The sequence below is a fragment of the Rhinatrema bivittatum genome, chromosome 6 (genome assembly GCF_901001135.1).
Source record: "Rhinatrema bivittatum chromosome 6, aRhiBiv1.1, whole genome shotgun sequence".
Classification (NCBI taxonomy): Eukaryota; Metazoa; Chordata; class Amphibia; order Gymnophiona; family Rhinatrematidae; genus Rhinatrema; species Rhinatrema bivittatum.
The window spans coordinates 49,954,995-49,980,942 of NC_042620.1; the positions used below are offsets into that span (position 1 = coordinate 49,954,995).

Genomic DNA, 25,948 nt, shown 5'->3' on the forward strand with positions numbered 1-25,948 from the left:
CCACAATCTTCCAGCTGTGCAACATTTATTAACACACTTAAATATATGGGCTTCAACCAAATCATCAAAGAACCAACACACAGAGCGGGTCACACCCTGGACTTAATCTTCATTAACGAATATATCACCCCAGCTTTCTCCATGATCTACTCACCGGTACCCTGGTCAGACCATAAGATGATTTCAATTACTTTGAAGAACTTCCAACCCTCCCTCAAAACCACTCAAAGATCCCCGATTCAATACAGGAAACTATGCAACCCTGACACCATCAACACTCACCTATCCTCAGCATTAAACAAACTTGACCTCACTGACGCAGACTCAGCCACATCCTCATGGTTCAAGATAACAAAGAACATTGCAGACCTTACTTGCCCTTTAATCACAAAAAGTTCTACTACCAACCAGAACAACAGAAAACCCTGGTACTCCCCACAACTGAAAACCCTTAAGCAAGAACTGAGAAGTAAAGAACTTTTATGGCGAAAAAACCCATCACAATCTAACAGGGACACATACAAGTCGCTCATGCACCGCTACCGGACAGCCATTCTACAAACTAAAAGGGATTTCTACGCCCAGAAAATTCACCACTTCACCTTCGATCCCAAAGCTCTTTTCTCTCTTGTCTCGTCGCTCACTAAACCCTCCCCCCCATCCATCCCAGACGATCAAGCTGCCAAAAAAGCCACTGAACTAGCAACATACTTCAAGAAAAAAATCACAGACCTTATATCACCTTTAAAAGACAACAAATGTTCACATGTGACCACTCTCTACTCAATTCACCCCCAACAGAACTCAACTCTGAATAAATTTGATCTTATATCCTCCTTAGAGATCGAAACAGTCCTAAAAAAACTTAAACCCTACTCACACCCCACAGATGCGATCCCGTCTAATTTACTTATAGCTATCCCCAAAACAGTTGCCAAAGCCATCGCAGACATTATCAATTGTTCATTAATTCAAGGATATGTTCCAGACCCGCTAAAACTTGCAATACTCAAACCACTCCTAAAAAAACCTAACCTTTCCCCAGACGATCCAGCCAATTTCAGACCCATTGCGAATCTCCCATTCATCTCTAAAATCCTGGAAAAGATAGTAAACAGACAACTTACGGAATACCTTAACGACAACAATATTCTAGCACCATCTCAATATGGTTTTCGAAAAGAACGGAGCACTGAAACTCTCTTAATCTCTTTAACTGACACAATACTCCTGAATCTTGATAAAAAACAATCCTGCTTACTCATACTCCTCAATCTATCAGCCGCATTCGACACGGTGAATCACTCCCTACTCTTGGAACGTCTGACAGACATTGGAATCAAAGATACCGCACTAAACTGGTTTAAGTCATTTCTACAAAACAGATTTTACAAAGTTAGAATCAACAACAATGAATCACACCCCGTCGATTCCTCTATGGGAGTCCCTCAAGGTTCTTCATTATCTCCGACTCTTTTTAACATATACCTTTTACCGTTATGCCAGCTTCTATCCAAACTCAATCTTAAACATTTCATTTACGCAGACGACGTACAAATTCTTATACCAATTAAAGAATCTCTTCAAAAAACACTAGAATTCTGGAACTCCTGCCTGTTGTCCATTAACAACTTGCTCTCAAGCCTTAATCTAATACTCAATTCCAATAAAACGGAAATTCTCCTTATCGCTCAAGACAATAACTATGCAAGGCCAAACGTAAACCAAATAAATCAACCTTCCTTTTCTGCACAAGTGAGAAACCTAGGAGTCATCATGGACGATCAACTAAACCTAAAGAGATTCGTAAATAACACTGCTAAGGAGGGCTTTTATAAATTACAAGTCCTTAAACGCCTCAGACCACTACTGCACTTCCAAGACTACAGATCAGTACTCCAAGCAATCATTTTCTCGAAAATCGATTATTGCAATTCTTTGCTAATCAGCATTCCAGCTAATACCCTTAAACCCCTTCAAATGCTGCAGAACACCGCAGCCAGGATACTGACCAAGACCAACAGGAGAGATCATATTACCCCCATTTTGAGGGACTTACATTGGCTCCCAATTAAGTACAGAATATTATACAAAACATTAACAATCATTCAAAAAACCATACACAAGGGCAATCCTCTTGAACTCAACTTTCTTCATCTACTTCATCTACCAACCAGACCAACGAGAACAGCTTACAAAAACACTCTCCAAACAACACATGTCAAAACTTCGCTAAGCAAACGTGCCTTGTCTTCAGCAGGTCCATCAATCTGGAACTCGCTACCTTCTTTTCTCCGGTCAGAACATTGCCCAATCAACTTCAAAAAGAGACTAAAAACCTAGCTTTTCGAACAAGCATTCTGATCATGATAATAAGTCACATCAACGTCCACGCACTAGCAAATAATCTATCCAAAGACTCTCAATCAAGCCTGAAACATAACACTTTACAATTAAGATAATTTTCAGTTTCTCCTTCATCTATTATAAGCTATTTTACCCATGTATTCTGTTCCAAGTTTTTAAGACCCTGTTCTATGTAACTTGCACTCTTCATGCATGTCTTTTTCAGTTGCAATGTAAACCGAGCTGATATGCAAATTTTGCATGAAGCCCGGTATATAAAAATGTTAAATAAATAAATAAATAATAAATAAATATATGGATGGCTTTTAAAATCCGCTCGGAACACACCAGACCGACATAGTCGCATATCCCCTAATTTCGGCTCGCATTAGCCTTTTAAAATTCATTTTTAATACTTAGTGCATCAATCAGTACAGAAAAATGAAGTGTATTAGTACTAAAACCACAGTCTCAGTAATAGCAAGCAGGAATATTCAGGCAAAAAAAATGTCATTTTGGTTTGTTTTTTGTTTTTTTTGTTTGTTTGTTTTGGGATTGGGGTATTTTTCTGTTCATTTAATATTTATTTCAGTTTGGTTTATTTTCCAAACTGGAATAAACATTTAATTAAAAAAAAAATAATGAAACAAAAAAGAAGCCAAAATGGGGCCTCGCCAGCCCCCCTCCCCCAGCTGCCTTAACTGAGCCAAGGCCTCCCCAGGTCTCTCCATTTCCCCACCTCCCCTCATTCCTGCAATAGAGTAGGGTCTCCATCCCCATGACACAAATGAGCTGTGGGCTGGGGTGTCCCTAGCCCCCACTCATGCCTTTCCATGAGGGTCTTCTGTGAAGAAAGGAGCAGGAGCAATCCCCAGGCTCGCCTGCTGCGCTGGCTCCCAGCCTCAGGGCCAGCACTCACCCTATCATTTTACAAGCCATAAAGCAAACTTTCCAGTTATAAAAAGCTTGTTTTATGGCTGCATTCCTTTATTACCTTTGCTAGGAAGCTACTCCGGGCATCCTTCACCCTACCAGTAAAGAAGCATTTTCTTTTGTTTCCTAGCAACTGGCACACTGAAGGTGAGGGCATCTAAAAGTAAAGGCAGCAAGGACAATTGTATTGGTAATAGAATATATACTGCTTTTAGAAAATTGAAATTAAAAGGATTTTAATGACTTCGTTGTAATTGATTTGGAGAAATTGTTTTTTTTGCATTTTTTGCCTAATGAACACAATGCTCACTCACGCTCACTGTTGATTTGCTGGTGGTAGCATTCCATTTTGAAACCATTGTATATTATCTTCTCTATAGTTAAAGGGGACTCGTTATTTAAATACATGGTGCTAGCGTACAGCTGAGACAAATAGGATTGGAAGTGTGGTAAACCTCAACTGATTTTCAGAAAAGTGTGATCATGAGGCGCCAGCTACACAAAGTAGATCAAGCGATGGGGCCAGATAAGATACATCCAAGGGTATGAAGGGAACTTAAGGAAGTTCTGGCAGCTCCGCTGTCTGACCTTTTCAATGCTTCTTTCCAGTCGGGAGAAGTTCCAAAGGACTGGAGACAGGCAGATGTGATTCTTCTTCACAAAACTGGCAGTAAGAAGGAGGCCGGGAACTACAGGCTGCTTAGTCTGGGTCAGAAAGAGCTCCAGAGAGTAAAAGTGTCGATCAACTGATGCTACTGGAGTCTCTGAGCCTCCAGCAGCATCCCAATTCATCCTGACCGAACATCCTGGGTCAGTAGCCCAGCAGTCACTGGTGTGAAACGAGGAAGCTCTAAGCCCGCTCCCCAAAGAAGAAAAACAGGAAGACCACAAAAGGCTGAACCAGCTTCTGTGTGGTCACCAGATCCCACGGTCCCCTCCTGGGTAAAAGGGATAATCCGGTTCCTCTCCCACTCCCACAGGAGTATTTGACCACTTCAAAATGCACACCAACAAACACAGGATGGGGAAAAAGGCCCAGTGCAGGGTCACCTTATAAACTTCTAGTACTGGGAAGGTGCCCAGAACAACTCTCTCCCCTCTCTCCCCCATGAGTTGTTCTTACCAGCCCGAGGCTGTATAACAGCTTTGCTACAACCCCAGCATAACAAGGGAATACAAAAGAAAGCAAAACTCAACCTCTTATGCCTGGGGTTATATAACAACTTGTCTTGGGATTACTCCAATTCCCCATCAGTCCAGTTTATCACAAGACTGACCTTAGTCAATGTCCAACTCATAGTTCTCTTCTGTGTAGTTCTCCGCTGGTGTCAGGTCCACCTCTATCTTCTCTATGGAGAGCTTGGCCTGCTGCTAAAGGGATTTATAAGCCTTGGTTTCATGGAAGGGATTATCCCAGGATTGGTCAGGTCCTAATTCCCTGCCTGCTGTTGCAGGTGGGTTTCCTAGGTGACCAGGACCTCCACCCTCAGCCCGCTCCTAACCTAGATACAGCCTCAATGCTTTAGATTCTCCTGGACCCTTTTGCTGGAGCCTCACTCTCAGTTTCCTTTTCTTGAGTATGGCTCTATGGCTCTGTGTGTCTTGCTGTATTATGGACTGAAAGCGGGACCTCACAATATCACAGTCTGATCTTGGTGGTGAGCAAATTAATGGAAAACAGAGGACATTGCAGTTTCTGGAATCCAGTGGATTACAAGATCCGAGGCAGCTTGATTTTACAAGAAATAGATCTTGTCAGATGAATCTCATCAGTTTCTTTGGTTGCATGATCAGAGAGTTGGATTAGAGGAGAGAACTAAATGTAGCATACTTGAATTTCTGTAAACTCTTTGACACGGTTCTTGCATAGGTGAATTATAAATAAATTGAGTGCCCTAGGTATAGGTCCTGAAGTGACTTATTGCATTAGAAGCAAGTTGAGTGGGAGGTGACAAAGGGTTAGTAGTTAAATGTGTTCACTCTGAGGAGAGGTGTTACTAGTGGTGAGCTGCAAAGATTGGTCCTTAGGCCAGTTCTTTTCAACATTTTCAGAATAAACATTGTAGAAGGATTGTTGGGAAATGTTTGCCTTTTAGCATATGATACCAAAATCTGCAACAGGGTAGACAACCAGGAAGGTGTGGAAAACATGAAAAGGGATCTAGCAAAGCTTGAGGAATGGTCTATAGTCTGGCAGCTAAGATTTAATGCTAAAAAAATGCAAAGTCATGCATTTGGGTTGCAAAAGCCCAAGGGAGCAGTACAGCAGAAAGGGGAGATATTCTTCTAAGCATGCAATTATAGCAAGATCTGGAGGTGATGATATAATGATCTTAAGGTGGTCAAACAGATAGATAAGATGACAGCAAAAGGCAAAAAGATGCTTGGCTGCATAGAAAGGAATAGTCGGCAGAAAAAAAGAGGTGATATTACCCCTGTATAAGTCTCTGGTGAGACCTAATTTAGAATACTATACACAATTCTGGAGACTGCACCTTCGAAAGGATATAATCCAGTTGGAGTCAGTCCAGAGGGTGGCTATTAAAATGGTCAGTGGTCTTCATCCTAAAGCATATGGGGACAAATGTAAAGATCTAAATATGAATATCCTGGAGGAAAGGTGGAATAGGGGAAATAATGACAGAGACATTTAAATATCTCCAAGGTTTTCATGTACTGGTATCAGGCTTCTTTCAACAGAAAGGAAGCTCTAGAATGAAAGGTCATGGGATGAGTCTGAAAGGGGGTACATTCAGGAGTGATCTAAGGAAAAATTTCCTTTCAGAGAGGGTAGTAGACAAATGGAACAGTCTCACCATGGTAAAGACAAGGGCAATATCTGAATTCAAAAAAGCATGGGATAAATACAGATGATTTCTGAGGATGTGGTAGGGATTGTAAAGATTCAGATCTTTCATTAAAACAACACATATCCATAATTACCAGAAATTCATTTTATAAGCTTCAACTCTTGAAACGGCTTCGTCCTCTACTTTTCTTTCACAATTTTCGGACTATACTTCAATCACTCATCTTTTCGGGGCTTGACTACTGTAATTCTCTTTATATAGGTCTCCCAGATAACACACTTCACTCACTTCAACTGATCCAAAACGCAGCAGCACGTATCTTAACAAACTCTTCCATAAAAAATCACATCACTCCGATACTTCAATCATTACATTGGTTACCAATTAAATACAGAATACAATTCAAGATCCTGTCCATTATACACTCTCTCATCTACACTCCTAATTCAATTACCTTATGTTCCGTTCTCCGGATTTACAAACCCACCAGACATCTAAGATCACTGGACAAAAACCTCAGACATCCCATCACCACGACAGGCCTGTCTTGACATCACCAGAAAAAGATCATTCTCTGTCATTGGACCAATCTTATGGAACGCATTACCAGACTCTTTAAGATCCATATCCAACTCCAAACACTTCAAAAAATCCCTAAAAACACATTTATTTCAATCTGCTTTCCATATATCACACACTAAATAACATAACTACTTCTCCATCACACAGGGCACAACATTATTATATATTGATTTATTTTTTATGTAAACTATTCATTGTTTTAGATTTTTATTTTTATTATATATTTTTGTAATTTTGAGCTTTTATAATTTGATAATCTTTATGTTCTTTTAAATTTAAATCTTTATTTACATTTGTTTTTTTATTTAGTTATGTAAACCGTTTTGATTAAATACTGTAAAGACGGTATACAAACACTTTTAAATAAAAATAAAAAAATTAATGGTTGGTGCAGATGGGCAGACACACGCACATATGGCAAGTTATTCATGTAATCTTAAACCTGCTAATTACCTTACACAATTGATATCATATTCATCTATTATACTGTTGGTTGGGTGAGAGGTCTGGGTGAACTGGGAGGAGGTCAGAGTGAAGAACTAGGGGAGTCTTGATGACTTGGAGAAGGAATGGGTGAACTGGTGGAAGTTTTGGCAATGGAGGTTTGAAAATATATCGACTTTCACGCGTAAGCATGGTTTTATTTGAGCAAGTCACTTTTTTTTAATTCTTTATTTAGAGACACCTTAATACATTCACTTTTGGAACACATAAAGCAAAAATTATAGAAGTGTACAATCAATACACAAGGAGCCCACTTAAGAGCAATACAGTTCATAAGAGGGGTCCAATTTGACAGTTGAAATGACTGCAGTGGCCATTTTGAAAAATGCTCGATTCAGGCTAGCTACAGCACTGACAAATTTAATTGAAAAAAAAATCATCCACCACTCATTCTTCCTATACCTAGTACTCAGAGAGCCCTCTGCTTTTTGTTATCCTTCAACAAGTAGCTATTCACCTGAGCTTTTTCACTTTCTCCAAGCAGCTTTCTGTGCATTATAAAAACAGAACAATGCAGAGGATGCCTCTTATAATAAATACAGCAATGCAGTCTGATCCTTTGCCACGTCCTTCAGCTATGTAAAGAACCCTAAGAGTAAAATAGAATAATACCAAGGAAACAGGAATTGTACTCAAATAATGCACACAAGGAACCATACCCAAGGTGCGTGTATCTAGGCATAAGTTTAAATTGTTTTATATGGTTATCTTCAAAACGCCAGTGGACTGCATTATTAGGCTTGAATGACTCACATCTCTACTAGACATAATACGTTTAATCATAGATCATTTTTAAAATTCAATGCAGATTCAGCAACTATAAATCTAGTACCTCCCTTTTTACCAAACGTTATATCAGCCTTTCATTTAAATCAATCCATTATATTTCCAGCATTCTCAAGAGAAGAAATGTCAAGGGAAAGAAAAATCTTTAAATGTTCGACAAATTCTAATTAAATGTTTAGAAGTTACAAACTAATTCCAAAAAGCGGATAAGTTATTTGTGGAGTTTGGAGGACATTGTAAAGGGGAAGCAGCAACCAAAGCAACAATAGCAAGATGGCTTAAAGAGACAATTTCCTCAGCATACATGTTGAAAAGAAAAATGGTTCTGGAAATCATAAGAGCCCACGCAATAAGAGCACATTCATCTTCATAGGCAGAATTAAACGCTGTAATTCCAGCAGGTATTTGTAAAGCAGTTACTTGGTCATCATTGGATATGTTTACGAAACACTATAGATTGGATGTTCTGTTCTCGCACAAGAAGATGCTGTGTGCGGAGCGAGCATCCTAAAAGCAGGTTTAGCATCCTCCCACCCAGGGCATTTGGGCATTGGTACTTCCCAATCGTTCTGGACTGGTGTAGCAGAAAGACAAGAATCCCATTTTCTCTGGGATGAATACAGACACTACAACTCCATGCTACACCAACCCAGAAGCATGCATGAAGCTTCATTTTTCATATGTAGTATGATATTAGCCATTGTTTTTCTGTTTTGTTTTGTTTTTACAAGGCATGCCGGCTGAAACAACCACTGCCATATGCTCCATGATTATGGGTGGAATTTTTGAAAAATTTCCTAAACTCAAAGTATGCTTTGCACATGGAGGTAAGAAGAAGGAGTAATTTATAAGAAACATTTACAAGTTGCTGAAAAAAAAAAGGTTTGTGCTCATATTAGTTGTTTGGGACATTGATATGGACTTGACAAACGAATATACACACAGATAAGTTAAAGGGAAGTCATCCCGAATAACGGCGTCTTGTTAATATTTGAAAAGATTATGTGTAGGTGTTTTTGGGAATAGTTCAGCGTCTTGTGAAGAATATTCTATAGAAAAACCTATTTGGTGAGATATAGCTTAAAAAGAGTTTTAATTTCACAACATTCACTGTAAACACACACACACATGCTAAAAAATACAAAAAAAATAATCTACGGTTGGAGGAGGTCGGTTTATGATTAGAATTGCTATACACTGCTGGATGCAGTGATATAATGAAATTGTATGAAACCTTCCTCTTCTTTCCAAATAATTTTTTGCGGTGAAAACTCAGCTCTCCATTTCATTGAGAGATTTAGAATCAATTAATTGTCTAGAGATAGTCTTCCTATGAAGATATTAAGAGACAATAATTCGGCATAACTGGCTTATTAGAGGTGATATCTTGTTTATTTGTTCATATTAGTTGTTTAGCATTTGGTTAAAGCAATTGTAATGCTTTACATCGGGTTTGAAAAAGTGGAACTATTTTTTTTACAGTTTTTATATTTATTGAATATTTTATAAATAAAACAAGCCGTTAAGCCCGTTAAAACGGGCTACATCCCTCTGTCTCTCACCTCCCCCTCATTCTCTCTCCCCTCACTCTTCACCACCCCACTCCTCCCACTCAGTCCCTCCCTCCCACTCTCTCCCTCCCACTCAGTCCCACTCCCTCTGTCCTCTGCCCTCAGTCCCACTCCCTCCCTAGTCCCACTCAGTCCCCTCTCCCTCCCTCTCACTCAGTCCCCCCTCTCCCTCCCACCCTCTCCCCCTCAGTCCCACTCCCTCTGTCCTCTGCCCTCAGTCCCACTCCCTCCCTCTCCCCCTCAGTCCCACTCACTCTCACTCAGTCTCTCCCTCCCTCTCACTCAGTCCCACTCCCTCTGTCCTCTGCCCTCAGTCCCACTCCCTCCCTCTCACTCAGTCCCTCCCTCTCCCCCTCAGTCCCACTCACTCCCTCTCACTCAGTCCCCCCTCTCCCTCCCTGAACTCACTCCCTCCCTCCCGCTCTCTCTCTCCTCCCTCCCTCGCTGCTGCCACCGCCCGCCGCGAACCGCCAACCGCCGCCGCCGCTGCGAACCGCCACTCGACGCCGCCATTGTTTTCCCTGACGCTGCCTGAGGCCGACGTGCTCGCCCGCACATGCGCGGTAGAGCTGGTCTCTACTGCGCATTTGCGGCACGTCGGTCAAGTGTCGTTTATAGGTATTGATGTTCTCAACATAAATAAAATGTTCTCAACATTGTTTAGAAGATGCATTACACTGAGTATAATTCAATTGGACTATAAAGGAAATAAATGCTTTTTGTAAGTCTCAGGCTGTGAAGACATTTCTGAATAGATATGAACACAGGCTAATCATTTCTTTTATTCAAGCAAAAGTAGCCAGGAGGCCTGAGAAAAGAGTGATTGGCAGATGAGGCAATAAATAGGTTGTGCAAAAGTTTTAAAAAATCATGATCTGCAATCGCATAATCCACGTGTACTCAGGGTTTGCAGGGTGACAGTCACTGTAATAACAGCTCAAGAACTTGGGATATTAAATGACGAGCTCATTTATTAAATGTTGCACCATTATTTTCAGTGGGGAAAACTATAGTGCAATGTTTGTAAACCTGACACAAACGTTTAATAAATGAGCCCCTAAGTCTCTGATGCAGTTGAGATAGTAACCCAGTCCTTCTCTTGTCATCCTCACGTTTGATAATGCAGAGGTAGAGGTATTGTATGCTATAGACTGGAAAGAAGAGGACAAATCTAAGGTCTGCCACACTTCACTTGTCCAAAGTTTGCTGCTCACAAGGGTAAATTAATTCCATTTATATAGTCAGAGAAACTCCCCCAAAACGAAATTCACTGTCCCCTGACACGAGCCATTTTCCGCGAAACTGCATCCTGACTTCAACAATTTAACATTCACCGGGGACTGTGAATTTCGTTTTGGAGGAGTTTCTCCGACTATATAAATGCAATAAACTTGTACTTTTACATATCAAACTTTGGACAAGTCAAGTGTGTGCCAGACATTGCATTTATTTTCCTGTTGGTTTGCCGATTTGGTTTGTCGGTCCACCTCTGCTAACTTGTTTATAGACTGGAAAGAATCAGGCTGTATTTAAAACCCACAAAAATTATTCTTGAAAGCATTTTTGTTCTAATTCTAAGAAAGGTGGCTATGTATTTCTTAACCAAGAGGCAGAAGATCACTGTACACCTCACTAAAATCTGACCATACTTAACGGAGGAGAAGGAATTGCTGTTTGAGCATACATTATAGCTTCTTTTTTTATTTCTTTCAAACATGATTTTCATTAGACCATGAATTAATTCACTACTTAAGTAAAATATTTCTTTATAGTTGATGTATAGTGTTTTTTTTTTTAATATCAAGTTAATTTCTCATATATGACGACACATCAAAAGCACTGTAGAGGGAAAGAAACAAATCCTACTAATTTTCTATTTTGTGGTATGCAAGCCAAAGCCTAACATCTGTTTAGTCATAGACTATTACTGTTATTGTCTATTGAATTCAAGGAACACATATTAGAGGAAGATGTAATACATACAATGGAAAAATAGGGAATGAGCAAACATCTGAAGCTTGGAATTCATAACCATTAAAGCTTATTACACAGAGTCAAGATAAACAGTTTAGCAGTTGGGAAAAGCACATAAAATTTCTGCTGGGCAGACTAGATAGGCCTTTTAGGTGTTTATCTACTGTCATTTTCTATGTTACTATGTTTTTACATCTATTTTAAGGTGAAAGATTAAAGCAAGACTTTAATGTTCATATTTTTTCTGTAAGATATATATATATATATATATATATATATATATATACACACACACACACACACACACACATCCTGCAGTGTTTGACTTCCCAAAAATTATCATTTTCTTTAAAATTTGGGGGTTTATTATTTTGACTTCCAAAATCTATATACAGTGAGTGGGGGATTTACTTAAAAAACTAATTAATTTAATGGAACCTCTAGCTCAGAGTAAACCTGGGGGTTACATCAGATGCCACACAGGGTGAGAAGCTTCCACTTATGAAGAAAACATAAGGCAGTGCTATGAGAAAACAGCCTGAAGGAGCTAAGAAAGGAACACGTGGAAGGCCCGACAGCTCAGCTTTATTTCCGGAAGAAAGAAAATCACTCCAGGGAAATCCAAATCAGCACCAACTTGCTTTATTTTTCCCTCCAGCTCAGTCAGAACCTGTCCTAACTGGGCTAACATGTTACGAGTTTCACTCACACCTTCTCAAGGTCTTTCCCCACTTTCCAAGAACCCGACCATTGCAGTAACAGTCCTTCATCTGGCAAGCACATGCCATGGTTCCCTCTAGAACAGAGCTTCCCAAACCGATCCTGGGAACCCCACAGCCAGTCGGGTTTTCAGGATATCCACAATGAATATGCATGAGATACATTTGCATACCATGACCCAACTGACTGTGGGGTCCCCAGGACAGGTTTGGGAAGCCCTGCTCTAGAAGGCTGCATGAGGGCACAAACTAGACAGTAGGTGTCACTGTTGCGCAATGACCAGGTCATCCTCTAAGGCAGCATTCACAGCTCCAGCCGGCCTGAGGAGCATGGCAATGTGCCTTCTTCTTATCGAGCATTTTCCTACTCTGATTATCATTAAATAGGAACAGTAGAGAATACAGATAAAAATCTTTAAAAAAAAACTAGGAAGAACTTTTTGCTAAATGTTTTCCTTAGTCAGACTGTGGCCTATTTTCAATAAGGCACCCAACTTAAATGTAGCCGACTGAGTTACAGCTGGTTAGATTTAAGTGAAGTTTCAGTTGCAACCCAGCTGGCTAAGTCGTGGCAGAAAAATTCCCTAAATTGAGCTGGCTGCAACATATCTGGCTGGATTTAAAACAGTTATTCCCTGTGCACAAGGATAGCCAGCCAGCTAAGTTACTCTTCTTGACCTAACCACACCTCTGGGACTGCCCAGAATTTGAGATCATCTAATAACCAACCCTGCTATGACCATAAAAAAAAATTATATACTACAATCCATTTCAAAATGTGCTATCAAAACCTTTTAGAAAACTCTTTCTGCACAAATGTTTTTATAAAATAGGCAGAAATGAAGAACCATGCTGAACTGTTAAAAATATTGTGGTTAGTTAGCATCAGACGCATCTTAGCAAAAGGACACATCTGGCATCTGAATGTATGTGTAGACACCAGCCAGTAAAAACCATCTTATTCAATACTAGATGACATCACACTTTGGATTTATTGCATAAACTTTAATATTTTCAGACTAAGAGGGCAATTTTCAGATATACTGGACAAAACACGTTGAAAATTGCCCAGCCTCATTGCTGTTAAAAGTCCACAGATTGGTCCCTAACACATGTATTTTTAGCTGCATTTAAAATTTGCCCCATGGTCTAAATAATGACAAAAGACTTACATCATTTCCGTGTGGTCATTTCTATCGTATTGAAGTCAGTAAGCTGCGGGCACATGCCTTCAAGAAAGCTGAAGCTCCTATGAGCAAATACCTGTGGCATGGTATTTCTTAATTAAAAATATTAGAGAGCTATAAATGATGAGGTTCATTACCATATCATAGCACTCTGGTGCTATCTAACATTCAGGCTTTCTATACCCAGAGAGGATGGAGTTGGTAAATAGAAAGAACGTGGGCAGAAAATCTGCTTGCATATCCCTGCATGGAAAATGAAGCTTTGGAACAGGATGAGATTTCAGAGAGGGAACAGCCGTGGCGAAAACATTCAGGCAGGAGTTTTCACAGGTCAAGCAGCTCCACGGAACACCAGGATGACAGGTTCCTGTGAGTGATGGCAGAGATCAGAGAGAGCCCCAAAGAGATGGAGAGCCTCAGGCTGGAACTGCACCTGAGTCGGAGGTTCCCTTTCACATGACGGATAGGAACAGTGGACTGAGCTGGAACCTGCCCTGCCACAAGCAGCAGCTTATCTTGTACGTGTCTAGTAACAAAGAGTCATTTGCCAAGGCAGCCCACGTTTACAATATTAAAGTATTTGGGGTAGATTATACCTTACAAGTGAAAATGTAGTGCAATTTTAAGACCAAAATAAAAAAAATCCTGCTCATCTGAAGCAAATCTGTAGCAAAGATGGCAAGAACTTTTCTCATCACTTATGTAACCCTAGGATTAGGATCCCATCACAAGACCCCAAAGACCACACTTCAGATTATGGGCTTACGGCTGTAATTTTCTTCTCCTGAAGTCAAGCCTCTCTAAAAGTACAAAATTCCTTGTCGGGGGAGAGTGAGATTACTTCCTGGGCTCTGAACATTGTTCAATAGTTAATTCACCATTTCAGTTTCTGGTAAACAGCAGTAATAATCACACTGGAAGCAACTGATGGTTTCCTTCTTAAAGTTTACTGATTAAAGATGGAAAATGGATGAAAATATTCAGTTACACGTTCTTACTCTTTACAGTCCATTTACAGCTTTAGTTCTTTTTATAAATCTGTGACTTTACACTTCCACTTAATATGTGTTGTTAATTGAAGTCAATTGGTTTCTCTTGCTCCTGATCCTGTGCAATTAAGCCCAAATTTTATAAAGCCTGTGCACCCCGAGCACATTTTTAGAAACGGCCCGGACAGACACGTATCTCCTGGTAGGCACAGAAGTGGCGGGCAGGGGGCAGGGTCTGGGCGGAGAGGGGCAGGGCAGGGGCCGACCAGGACAGTAGCCATTAGGCCCTGTCCCGGGGAAGCGCATGCCTGCAGCCGGCCAGCGCACCGAAGTTACTTCTGCTCGGAAGGCACAGTAAGGAATAAAATTTAAAAAAAATTGGGCTAGCTAGGTAGGGGTTAGGGGTCGGGGAGGAGAGGAGAGGAGAGGAGAGGAGAGGGGAAAAGGTAGGAAGGGTAGTTAGGGGGATAGGGAAGTTCCCTCCCAGTCCATTCCTTAATTGGAGCAGACTGGGAGAGGACTGGGAAAACCCTATTCGCATCGCCACACATTTTTTTTTTAAATCCCCCCCCCCCCCCCCCGTTGCGCACAAGAGAGGCCTCCCCACCCGCACATGCACGCATGGCCATTAAAATCCGGCGTGCATGTGTGCGCAGGAATCTGTATTTTATAACGAACGCGTGGTGACGCATGCATGTTATAAAATCGGCACATCCATGTGCGTGTGCCGGGACTTGCGCACACATGGACACGCGCACCTTTTAAAATCTAGCTTTCAATGAGGAAGTTTTGAAGCTTCCTCCCAGAATTTGGTGGGTAGGATAATTACTCCCAATTTAGATATCATAACGTAAAGTGCCAGATTTCATACATTTAATCCAGTTGTTCAACACCAAGTTCTTACTCCTTCTCCTTATTTCCCTGTTGGTACCTGAAGAGTACCTCCTCATTCCTTTCTTCAACATCCCGATGATATGGTTGTGGTGAACACAAGATGGCTGCCACTCCTCATTTCTCCTTCTTCCCAAGGAATGAATGGAGATTGATTCCATTGCAGGATTTACAATAGTTCATTATTAGATGTCCCCTCTATTAAGAGGGCGTGTTTAAGTGAAACCTGAAGCAGAACTTTTTTTGTCTCTTGTCCTTCTCTTTGCCAGATTCTCTTTGAGCAATAGATGATATAAAAGTTTTCCATAAACAGCTGAAGGCACTACTAAGTCAGGCAGCTTTTGCCTAGATAAGTTTTATTGTTTTGCTTTATTTGGTTTTGTGATTTTTTTTTTTTTGTAAATTTCCACTGTTAATTTGTAATTTGATGTTTTATTGTTTATTGTTTTAACATTTGTAATCTGCTTAGAAATGAATTTCATAACATGCAGAATATAAATATTTTTAATAAATAAAGGAATAAATCCCTGAGTGTGGATTGCTACCTGATAGGGCCATAAAAGTATTTGTTTTACACTTCAGGACTGGGACCTTCCCAGGCTTATCTTGAACACTGATCTTATTTCCAGGGCCTGGATCCTTTGTCGAGTGGGGTGGGAGAATACTCCCAAGGTCCCCGCGTGCTAAGGGTGACCCCTCATGTCCTTGGTCCTGGGAGAGGGGTATGTGCATGTGTATGTGTATGGTATGTGCATGTGTATGGTATGTGTATGGTATGTGCATGTGTATGTCCCAGTGTGCCCAATAAAACAACTGGAACCATTGAGTTAGTGTCCAAATTAAAGTCTTTACTATTGAAAATATAGGAGTCTGGTACAACGACTTAATCCACATCACCAGTCTTTTATGTTTACAATCTCCTCAGTCTGTGCAGGAATGTCTAACGCCAGAGCCAAGGAAACTTCTACCCTCCAGGGCTTGGAAAAAATAAAGTCCCCAGGTGGGCAAGGTGTCCTTTAGCTGGGCAGTTCACCCCTTCCAACTGGCCAAAAATACCAAGTTAAAGTCTCTGCACGGAGGGGTAGATTTTTAAAAACTGCGTGATCGCGTACTTTTGTTTGCGCAGCAGGCGCAAACAAAAGTACGCTGGATTTTATAAGGTACGCGCGTAGCCGCGCGTATCTTCTAAAATCCTGGATCGGCGCGCGCAAGGCTGCCAATTTTGGGCAGCTGGCGCGTGCCGAGCCGCGCAGCCTGCCTCCGTTCCCTCCGAGGCTGCTCCGAAATCGGAGCGGCCTCGGAGGGAACTCTCTTTCGTCCTCCCCTCACCTTCCCCTCCCTTCCTCTACCTAACCCACCCCCCCGGCCCTATCTAAACCCCCCCCTACCTTTATCCATGGATTTACGCCTCCCCCAAAACATAAAAACAGGAGCAGGCACAGAGACATCCTGCCTCCTGAAAAGGGCAACTCAAAATCCACACTCTAAAATGGTGGCACTGGGTTTTATAGTCTGAGACTCCATCATTTCAGTCTCCCATGTGGGGGAGCTAAAACCCGTAATAATACTATTCCTATCCCCCCTATGACCATGGGACATTCCTCTTAGTAAGAACCCAGAGGGTTCTCCACACTTAAACTGCATTTGGAAAGAGTTAGGCTAGATTTGAAGAAGAGTCTTCTAACCATGAGAGCAGTTAAACCGTAAAACAAATTACTTAGGCCCTGATTTACAAAGGCTTTTCTCCCATTCTGTGTCTTTGGGGAATCTCTGTCATGGGAGATTGAGAGTAAGTGAGAATGATATTTGCATGGGATAATATTGTTGGGTGGCAAGGATCTAAATATTTGAAAGATGAACTATATTAGTATTTGCCCTCTAGAGCACTGCGATAGGCATGATAGAGATTGCTGGTTGCTCCTACCTGCATTTCTGATTACTTTGCTAGATTGTAGACTAGGATGTTTTCAGCGATGGCGTCCGTACATTGAAATGAACTGGCACTGGCTATTAAGTTGGAGAGAAACTACCTGAGGTTCTGAAAAAAGGTGAAAATGTGGCCACTCCCACACTAAAATGCTAAACTACTCTGAAAGTGATTTGTAGGATGCTGGTCCTGGGATTTATGCCGCTTTGAGTTTTGGGCGGCCTTGGGTTTCTTTGTATACTTGGCTTGGGGATATTTATTCTAGCCACCACTTTGGGTAGTCTGGAATTTCTTTTTTTTTAAATAAATAGATGAATAGACCTAGAAACCTTTACTGACATTTTTGCATTGGCAAAAAGCAAACTGGAAGCAATCTGCAGATGGGTTTCCGGTGAACTGACCCTTGATTTCTAGATCACTCTTCTCAAAATGCTCACCATGCTCCCACCCCCACCCCAACCCATCCTGAAAGTGAAGGGAATTCAGATATTTATTTTTAAGTTGAACCTATCACTAATTAGTTATTCTCACTGTTCTCTTCTTTTATAGACACATGCTTAAATTAAATGGATTGACACCTCCAGGGATCCTGTTTTTTCACATTCCCCATCTGCTTTATCAGCATCAGGAAATGTGTTGGCCTCCATGAATTGCTTTGAACAATGTTTTACTTTCATTAAAAAAAAGGTGTTTCTAATTATACTCCTTATTGCAAAATGTGCGTCCTATCTGCTCTCAGTAACTATGCAGATGTGCTCTTGAAATTGCTCTGGCTCCCTTTTATAACCAATCTAAAGATGGAGAATTGCTGTGAATATAAACCTCTATTGATGTTTATGCAGCCTTGTTTACAATCTGATCTGAAAAATGAAATATAGCAAATGTAAAATCTTTATCTTAATCTTTATTTACTTTTATAACCTGTCATTTCCAAAAACATGGCTCATAGTAGCTAACAGGAAAAGCTCAGATTCAAATTGGAATAGAGCTCTCAGCTAATCCAGTGCAAGAATAATTCAACACAACAGCGAAATAAAAATAAATGCTTATAAACTCAGGATGAAAATTAAATTATTAAGAAGTGCAAAGTCCAATGTTCAAACTATAGGGCAGAAAAATAAACAAAAGAAGAAAGCAGAGGAACAAAACAGGTGGGTCCTAATGGTCTTGCAAATGCTGCTCTGACAGGCGAAGGTCCCAAGGCATGGAATTCTACACCTTAGGGCCTGCAAATTAAAAGGCACGCTCCCTCACTCTGGTCTATAACCTTTTAGAGAAGGAAATTAGAGAAGGGTTTCTTGTGCAGAGCACAATGATCGATCAGGAACAAAGCAGTGTGAGCAGTCTGCCAAAGCCAAGATTTTAAATTGAATTTGGGCCGCTACTGGGAGCCAGTGAAGACTATAGAGACTTGAACAAAAAGGATCAAATGGTGCAGAGCCAGCTATTAGCAGACATTATTCTGGCAGATTTGTAAACACTGAATAGATTTGACTGGAAAACACAAGGCCTGGGTTACTGCAACTCTACATAATAATATAGTAATGATGGCAGAAAAGGACCAAAATGGTCCATCCAGTCTGCCCAGCAAGCTTCTTATGGTAATATATGCCATGCAGTGCAGGTTATCCCCATGTTTCTCTTTTACTGGGTGATGAGCCTTTTCGAAAATTCAGACAGTGCTGCTTGACTTGCTTTGCTTATGGACTTGGCTGTAGAAACAGTCCTGTGCTTTTTCCCTTATGTCTGTGTATCAGTACCCAAGACAGTGAAAGTCAGGGTCTGTGTTGGTTGTCCTGAATCTAATACCTCTTTCCACCCCATCCCTCCAGCCCACTCCATCAAAGTGGAGAGTGATATTGCAGTTGCGCCAAGAGAATCAAGGCTTATTGGTTAAGGGTAGCAATCCCATGCCTTATGTTAATGGTAGTAACTACTGCTCCGTGCAGGTTATTTCCATGACCATAAAAGTCAGGGCCCTCGTTGATTGTTGTCGTCTGAATCCAATTCCCTTTTTCCCCTGCCATTGAAGCAGAAGGCAATGTTGCAATTGCATCAAGACTTATTGGTTAAGGGAAATAATCCCCATCATGTGAAAGAAAATGATAACCATAATGAACAGTTAGCCATAGAACTTACATAATATAATGAGATATAAGATTTCCCCCTTCCTAGTAAAATCTTTGGGGAGTTTTCAAATGTTTCTTTTGAGGAGAGGTCCCTAGAATCAACTCGGAAAATTAAATGAAGCAAAAATGAGAAGCCATGCCTAAATGAGGTAGTAGGTTCTGTGAGAGAAGAGGGATTGTAGCAGAGACTAGGGCCAGGGAACTTGGAGGGAGTTGTACTTCTCTCCCACCCCCCCTCCCCATCCCTTATCCCTATGGTGGAATAGCAGACTGGAAGTCAATTTTTTTTTCTATTTATTCATTTTAAAAATATATTCAAGTATCAAGTATTAAGTATTGAAAGGGAAATGCATGTAGTTAATGAAATTACAAAATCCAAAAAGAGAATAATTAGACAAACAATCCCTATCTCCAAGAAAAAATCAAAATGCAAGTTTTAAGTCATGCACAAGCCCACAATATGGAGCCAAGATTTTTACAACCCCAAGGTAAGTATTACAAAGGTAAATTGGTTTCTAAATGGAAAACAGCAAAATATATAAAAAGATCTATAACTACAGCTTATGGCGTACTGGGCTAGTAGCGAGAGATGAACTAAACAGATTTTTCTTTTTACTAATTAGGAATTAAATTAATTAAGAAGGCTAGTAGAATAGAAAAGAAAGCCCTTGGTGTTTTATCAAGCACTTACACGGATATTTTAACAAAAATAATTAACCCAACTCCAGCAATTGAGGCTTCAACAAGAGAAACTGTTGTCTTCTTCTCTGCATTTGTTTAGATCTGTATCTTGTGATTCAAGAACAACTCATTCCTATGCAAAAAATAACATTTAAAAATCCATTCTCTATCTGCTTCAAGCAGAAAGGTAACCACCAAGGTTGATGTTACAGCCCAGTTTTCATCAGGTTGGTCCAAAACAGCGGAAATGTCCAATTTGGGAGATTCTCTAGGTGTTAATACTTGAAAGTTATTAATATCACCTTGACCATCGGTGGAATGTAATATGCCTTTGATATTATTGGTAGCATATCTTCCATGATTTTCAGTACCTCAGTCATATATCTTCTCCATAAATCTTTAGGTGCTATAGAAGGAAGCTTTGGAAAGTTAATGCACCTTAGGTTTTTTGCACGGAGTTGATTATTTAAACTTTCAACTTTAGAGTGTAAAATTTGATTTTCTTTCATCAGCTCCTGTTGAACATTTAAACTGCTCTGAATTTTAACCTCAGCAGACCGTAGATGTTGTTTATTATCAGCTAGTCCCAATTCAACTTCCTCCAAACGATTATTCAACTGTTTCACTGCGTTATTAATATTAGACATTTGAGTAGTAATGTTTGCATTTAATACTTGAATCGCCTCCCAAATCGACTCGAGTGAGAAAGCTTGAGGCCTCACCAGCCTTACCAGGTAACTGTTCAGACAAACTCCTTTTTCGCTCTTGCCGTTCCTCTCCAGCTGTTGCTTCTCCTGGCTCCTGGTCAGATTGAAAAAGTGCCGAGGCTCCTTCCCCCACCAGCACGGGCTCCAGAGGAGACTCCCACAGTGCACCAGCTTCTAGTGCCTCCGTCTCTCCTCACGGTTAATGGGCACATCACAGCGCGGGATTTGCAGGGGGAGCCCTTTCCTCCGGTGAGAAAGTTGTTAGCAGTTCAGGGCCTGGCTCAGGCTCTTCTTCCCCCCGAGCCACAGCCAGCGAACCCTCTGCCAGAACTCCTGTTTCCTGACGAATATGAGCGTCCATAGGTCCCACCATGGGTTGGGCCAAGGGAGCCACCTAAGCCATGTGCTCCCTCGCCCTCCTCTTGCAGGCTGAATGCGGCATAGGAACTGATTCACCAGATAAGAGAGACGCTCACATGTGTCTTACCAAATCGCCATCTTGGATCCGGGAGATCCCGGAAGTCAATTTTGACATAGCCGGGTATTTCAGCGGCACAAGTTACTGAATCTCCCAGCAAAGTTAGCTACATAAGTTTATCCATCTAACTTTGCTAGCCAGCCAGCAAATATTTTGATTTTAAAATATATTGAATGGTGGGAACAAAAGAAGATGTAAATGCCAGACTAATAGGATCATTTATCAAAATGTTATCGCATGTGAAAAGCGTCGTTAATGCATGCGATAGCACCATAATGTATGGTGTGATGCAAATCTGAGAGGAGGAGTTAGGGGGCAGGCTGGGAGAGAGAGAAAGAGAGAGAGAGAGAGAACATAGCCATAATGCCCTAACCCTAGATCGGTATTTATATCTCTATGGGAGGCCCACCTAGTAACTTGAGGTGAGGTTTAGGTATTAGTGTAGGGGTTAGGGGCCACTTTGAAATTCAAAGTGAGATGTACAAACAGAACAGTGCTCTCTAGTGAAGATTTGATGACTCTCGGAGTGAGGAAACTCACTCAAAGATGATATTTGTGCATTGTTCTTTCAACCTAGCTTGATGTTACCCAGGTAGAGAGTCCATCAAGCTAGGTTGAGAGAACATTGCACAAATATCATCTTTGAGTGAGTTTCCTCACTCCGAGGGTCATCAAATCTTCACAAGAGAGCACTGTTCTGTTTGTACATCTCACTTTGAATGTCAAAGTGGCCCCTAACCCCTACACTAATACCTAAACCTCACCTCAAGTTCAGTGGCGTAGCCAGAATTGATTTTTTGGGTGGGCACAAGGTTAACATAGGTGGGCACAAGGCATGCAGGTCTACTAGTTGTTTTCTTACTGATAAATAATGCCATATATACTGCACCCTAGAATGGCTTTCTAAGTAGTTTGCAACAGCCATTATGTGTCATGTATGAAACTTTAAAATAATTTACTTCAATTATTTCAAGTATAGAAAACAATCAAATCCAATCATATAATAAAACAAAAATTAATGTATTCTTTCATGAACCATCTTTGCAGAAACCCAGAAATCTTCATAAATACAATAAAATATAATTAATCATCAGAACAGGTGCAGCGCAGAGCTAGGGCAATTCACATTACAAGTAACATGAAAAAAAAAATTCAAATTCTGGTGTAATCTCAGCAAAAAATAACCCTCCACTGCTATTTTGTGAAGTAACAAACTCTTGCAAAGAAAGAGGCATCTGGAACCTTGCCAAACAATCACAGCACTGACTCTCAGGATTCAAACAGCAACCTTATGAAAAAGCAGCAATGCAAATACTACACCAGGCCCTAGAACATTAATACATCACCTACGGGAATAACAGAACAGGCTGGACTACTACTACAGAGAAACTATATGCCAGAAATACTCATTTCTGTCACAAACAGGCAAAACTGAGACCGACCCTTACCTAATATAGAAATAATAGACTATAAATTAGAAACAGAAACATGTAGATAAAGCCAAAATAGAAAGCCTGAGAAACTAAAATGTCTGAACAGTGGAATACTTAAGAAAGAGCAAAATTCAAAAATATAAGAATGCACATTCCCAAAGATGACATATTTAAATTGCTAACATCTCTCTCTCTCTCTCTATATATATATATTTTTTTACCTTTGTTGTCTGATCTTTGTATTTTTCTAATCAGTTGGTCCTGGTCTCTCTTTCCCATTTTTTCCCTTGTCGCTCATTTCCTAATTCCTCTTCAGTGTCTTTTCTACTACTGTCTTCTTCCCTTCCACACACACACACATATATACATAAATGCTTTCTCTCACAGAGTCCCTCACACACTCAGGCTCTCACTCTCATATGCTCTCCCCCCCCCCCCCCCCAAGCTCACATTCTCTGCAGACACACATACAAGCTCTCACTTTCTCACCCCTCCCCAGGCTTATATTCTTATGCACACACAGACGCACATCCAGGCACCCATTCTCATCCACACACACACAAACCCATTCTCCCATTCTCACCCACACATACACACATTTAAGGTCCCATTCTCACCCACACATACACACTTTCAAGCACCCATTCTTACCCACATATTCAAGCTTCCATTCTCACCCACACACACAAACCCAGGCTCCCATTCTCACCCATATATATACACATTCAAGCTTCCATCCTCACCCACATATTCAAGCTTCCATTCTCACCCACATATTCAAGCTTCCATTCTCACCCACACACACAAACCCAGGCTCCCATTCTCACCCATATATACACACATTCAAGCTTCCATCCTCACCCACACACATTCAAGACTCCATTCTCACTCCCATACACACCCAGGGTCCGATTTTCACCCACACACACACACACAACAAGGCTCCCATTCTCATCCTCACATACACATTCAAGCCTGTGCACAGTTTCCGCTTCCTCCCCCCAGAGCAGGAAGATCAGCTGGCCTCTCCTGCTGCCACTAGCCTCCTGCTATCTTCGGGCGTATGGCCGACCGATCTTCCTGTTTGGGGGGGGGGGGGCGGGGAGGAGAGCGGAAGCGCCGCGCACAGTTTCCGCTTCCTCCCCCCAGAGCAGGAAGATCAGCTGGCCTCTCCTGCTATCTTCAAGCCATACGGCCGACCGATCTTCCTGCTTGGGGGGGGGGAGCGGAAGCTGTGCGCGGCGCTTCCGCTCTTCTCTCCCCCCCCCCCCCCCCCCAAGCAGGAAGATCGGTCGGCCGTATGGCTTGAAGATAGCAGGAGAGGCCAGCTGATCTTCCTGCTCTGGGGGGAGGAAGCGGAAACTGTGCGCGGCGCTTCCGCTCTCCTCCCCGCCCCCCCCCCAAACAGGAAGATCGGTCGGCCGTATGGTTGTAGGACCGCTTCCCCACGTGAGCCGTGATGGCGCGCCAAGCATGGGTTCTCCTCTTCACTGTCGCGGGGATGGGATCCCGCGACAGCCTTGCAGTTCTGGTGTCAGTTGGGTGGGCCTGGGTCTAAATTGGGTGGGCAGCTGCCCACCCAGGCCCACCCGTGGCTACGCCACTGCTCAAGTTACTAGGTGGGCCTCCCATAGAGATATAAATACCTATCTTGTGTGTGGGTATTATGGCTAATCAGTCTCTCTCTCTTTCTCTCTCTCTCATAAACATGGTCCCCCCCAGTGGCTGTATGTAGGAAATAACACAATTTATCTCAAAGTTAAAAACACATCCCTTTTTCTATCGCATGCGATATTTAGTGCATTTTAATAAATCCAGGCCTAAGTGAGATGAAAAATTGGACCAAGGAGATTCTGTATGATTTTAAAAGAGGAACTGAACTGAAAGTGTTGTGAACCTGCCCACAATGAGTACGGACAGGTCCTCTACCTTCGCGGCCAGTCAGGCCCCTGATGGCATTCCCCTGGGAGCCTCCCTTCGCGGCTGAGTCCACAGCAGCCACTCCTACTTCTTCTTCGCTGCTGCCGGGGTCCTCGGATGGCAAGGAAGCCATCCTTGTCTCTGCCTGGGTCTTCAGATGGCAGGGAGGCAGTCCCTGCCGGTGCCTGCAGCTTGCCTGCTCCTCCTTCCATCTTTGCGGCAGGGAGCCGCTCTGTCCTGGGCCCTCCACATGGCAGGGACGCCACCAACGACCCTGCTCTCTTCCTCAGCTCTCTTTAGGTGCGGACACGCGCCTCTCCTCTGCATTTAAAGGGCCATTGGCGGGAAAAGGTCCCGTGGCCCTAATCAGTGATGTCATTGCCCTGCCTTACTTCAGCCCTATAAAAGGGGCCCTGTGTCAGTCCATCTTTGCCTTCGCAAAGAGTTAGATGCTCCTGGATGTTCCTGTCCTTCACTCCAGGAGTCTTCTCTGTTCCATTGCTTCTTCAAGGTCCTGTGTTTCCTGTTGGAGCTCCTGTGTCTTCGTCCAAGCCTTCGTTCCTGTTGTTCCATGTCCAGATGTTCTGCTGTCTTGTGAATTTGTTCCTGAAGTCCATGATCCAGTCTAGATGTCCGTCTTCCGTTCCTGATGTCCAGTCCTGAGGTTCCGTGATCCAGCCTGGATGTCCTGAACCCTTGGTTCCTCATCGCCACCTTTCCTGGCATGCCATGTTGTAGTCCGTGACCAGCCCCACGAGCGGGCTGAGTAGGGCGCCTCGTTGCACAAGGCCTGCCTTCTCACCAGCAGTACAAGTCTCCGGAGGGTCATCCTTGCTTGAAGCCTAATCTCATCTAGGCACGGTCTCCTGAATCTTGTCCCGGCCCTCGGATCTCCTTGTGCCTGCTCCGTCCATGTTTTAGACTCTACCTGAACCTGTGCCGCTCCAGCAGGTCCGCGACCAGCCAGGGGCAGCTGTGTTGGGCGCGCCCCGGTGCAGGCCTCTACAGTTTCTGGGACATGTTCCTCTCACTTGCTCCACTATCTCGTCTAGAGTCTGCCCTGCATCCAGCGTGGTCCGCAACCAGCCCCGTGGGTGGGCTATGTAGGGCGCGCTGTGTCGTAGTCTCAACCCAGCACCTTTTTCCTGAATCCTCATCTTCAGTACCTTGTGTCTTTGTCAAAGTATCCACGTCTTCACCTGAGTCTTCGTCTGAGCCTTCCATGTTCCAAGGCTTTCGTTTGCCCCTGGCCTCCATCCAGTCTGCCGCTTCTTGCCATTACCCAGCGGAAGGTCCGAAAGGGCTTGGAATGGTTGGAGGACCATTCAAAGACCACCATTGCGTTGTTGGTCTTCCTGAAACGTGCAGATCCGGTGGAGGA

General features: G+C 42.3%; 1 protein-coding gene across 4 annotated transcripts in view; it reads left to right on the plus strand.

Moving 5' to 3' along the window:
• The window catches only part of ACMSD (aminocarboxymuconate semialdehyde decarboxylase), a 115,347-nt gene that overhangs the window by 51,094 nt on the left and 38,305 nt on the right, over nucleotides 1–25,948 (plus strand). For all 4 annotated transcript variants that reach the window (XM_029605366.1, XM_029605368.1, XM_029605367.1 and 1 more), the window contains one exon: nucleotides 8,693–8,788. In XM_029605366.1, coding sequence (XP_029461226.1) covers nucleotides 8,693–8,788 — 96 coding nt within the window. The remainder of the gene's footprint in view (nucleotides 1–8,692; nucleotides 8,789–25,948) is intronic.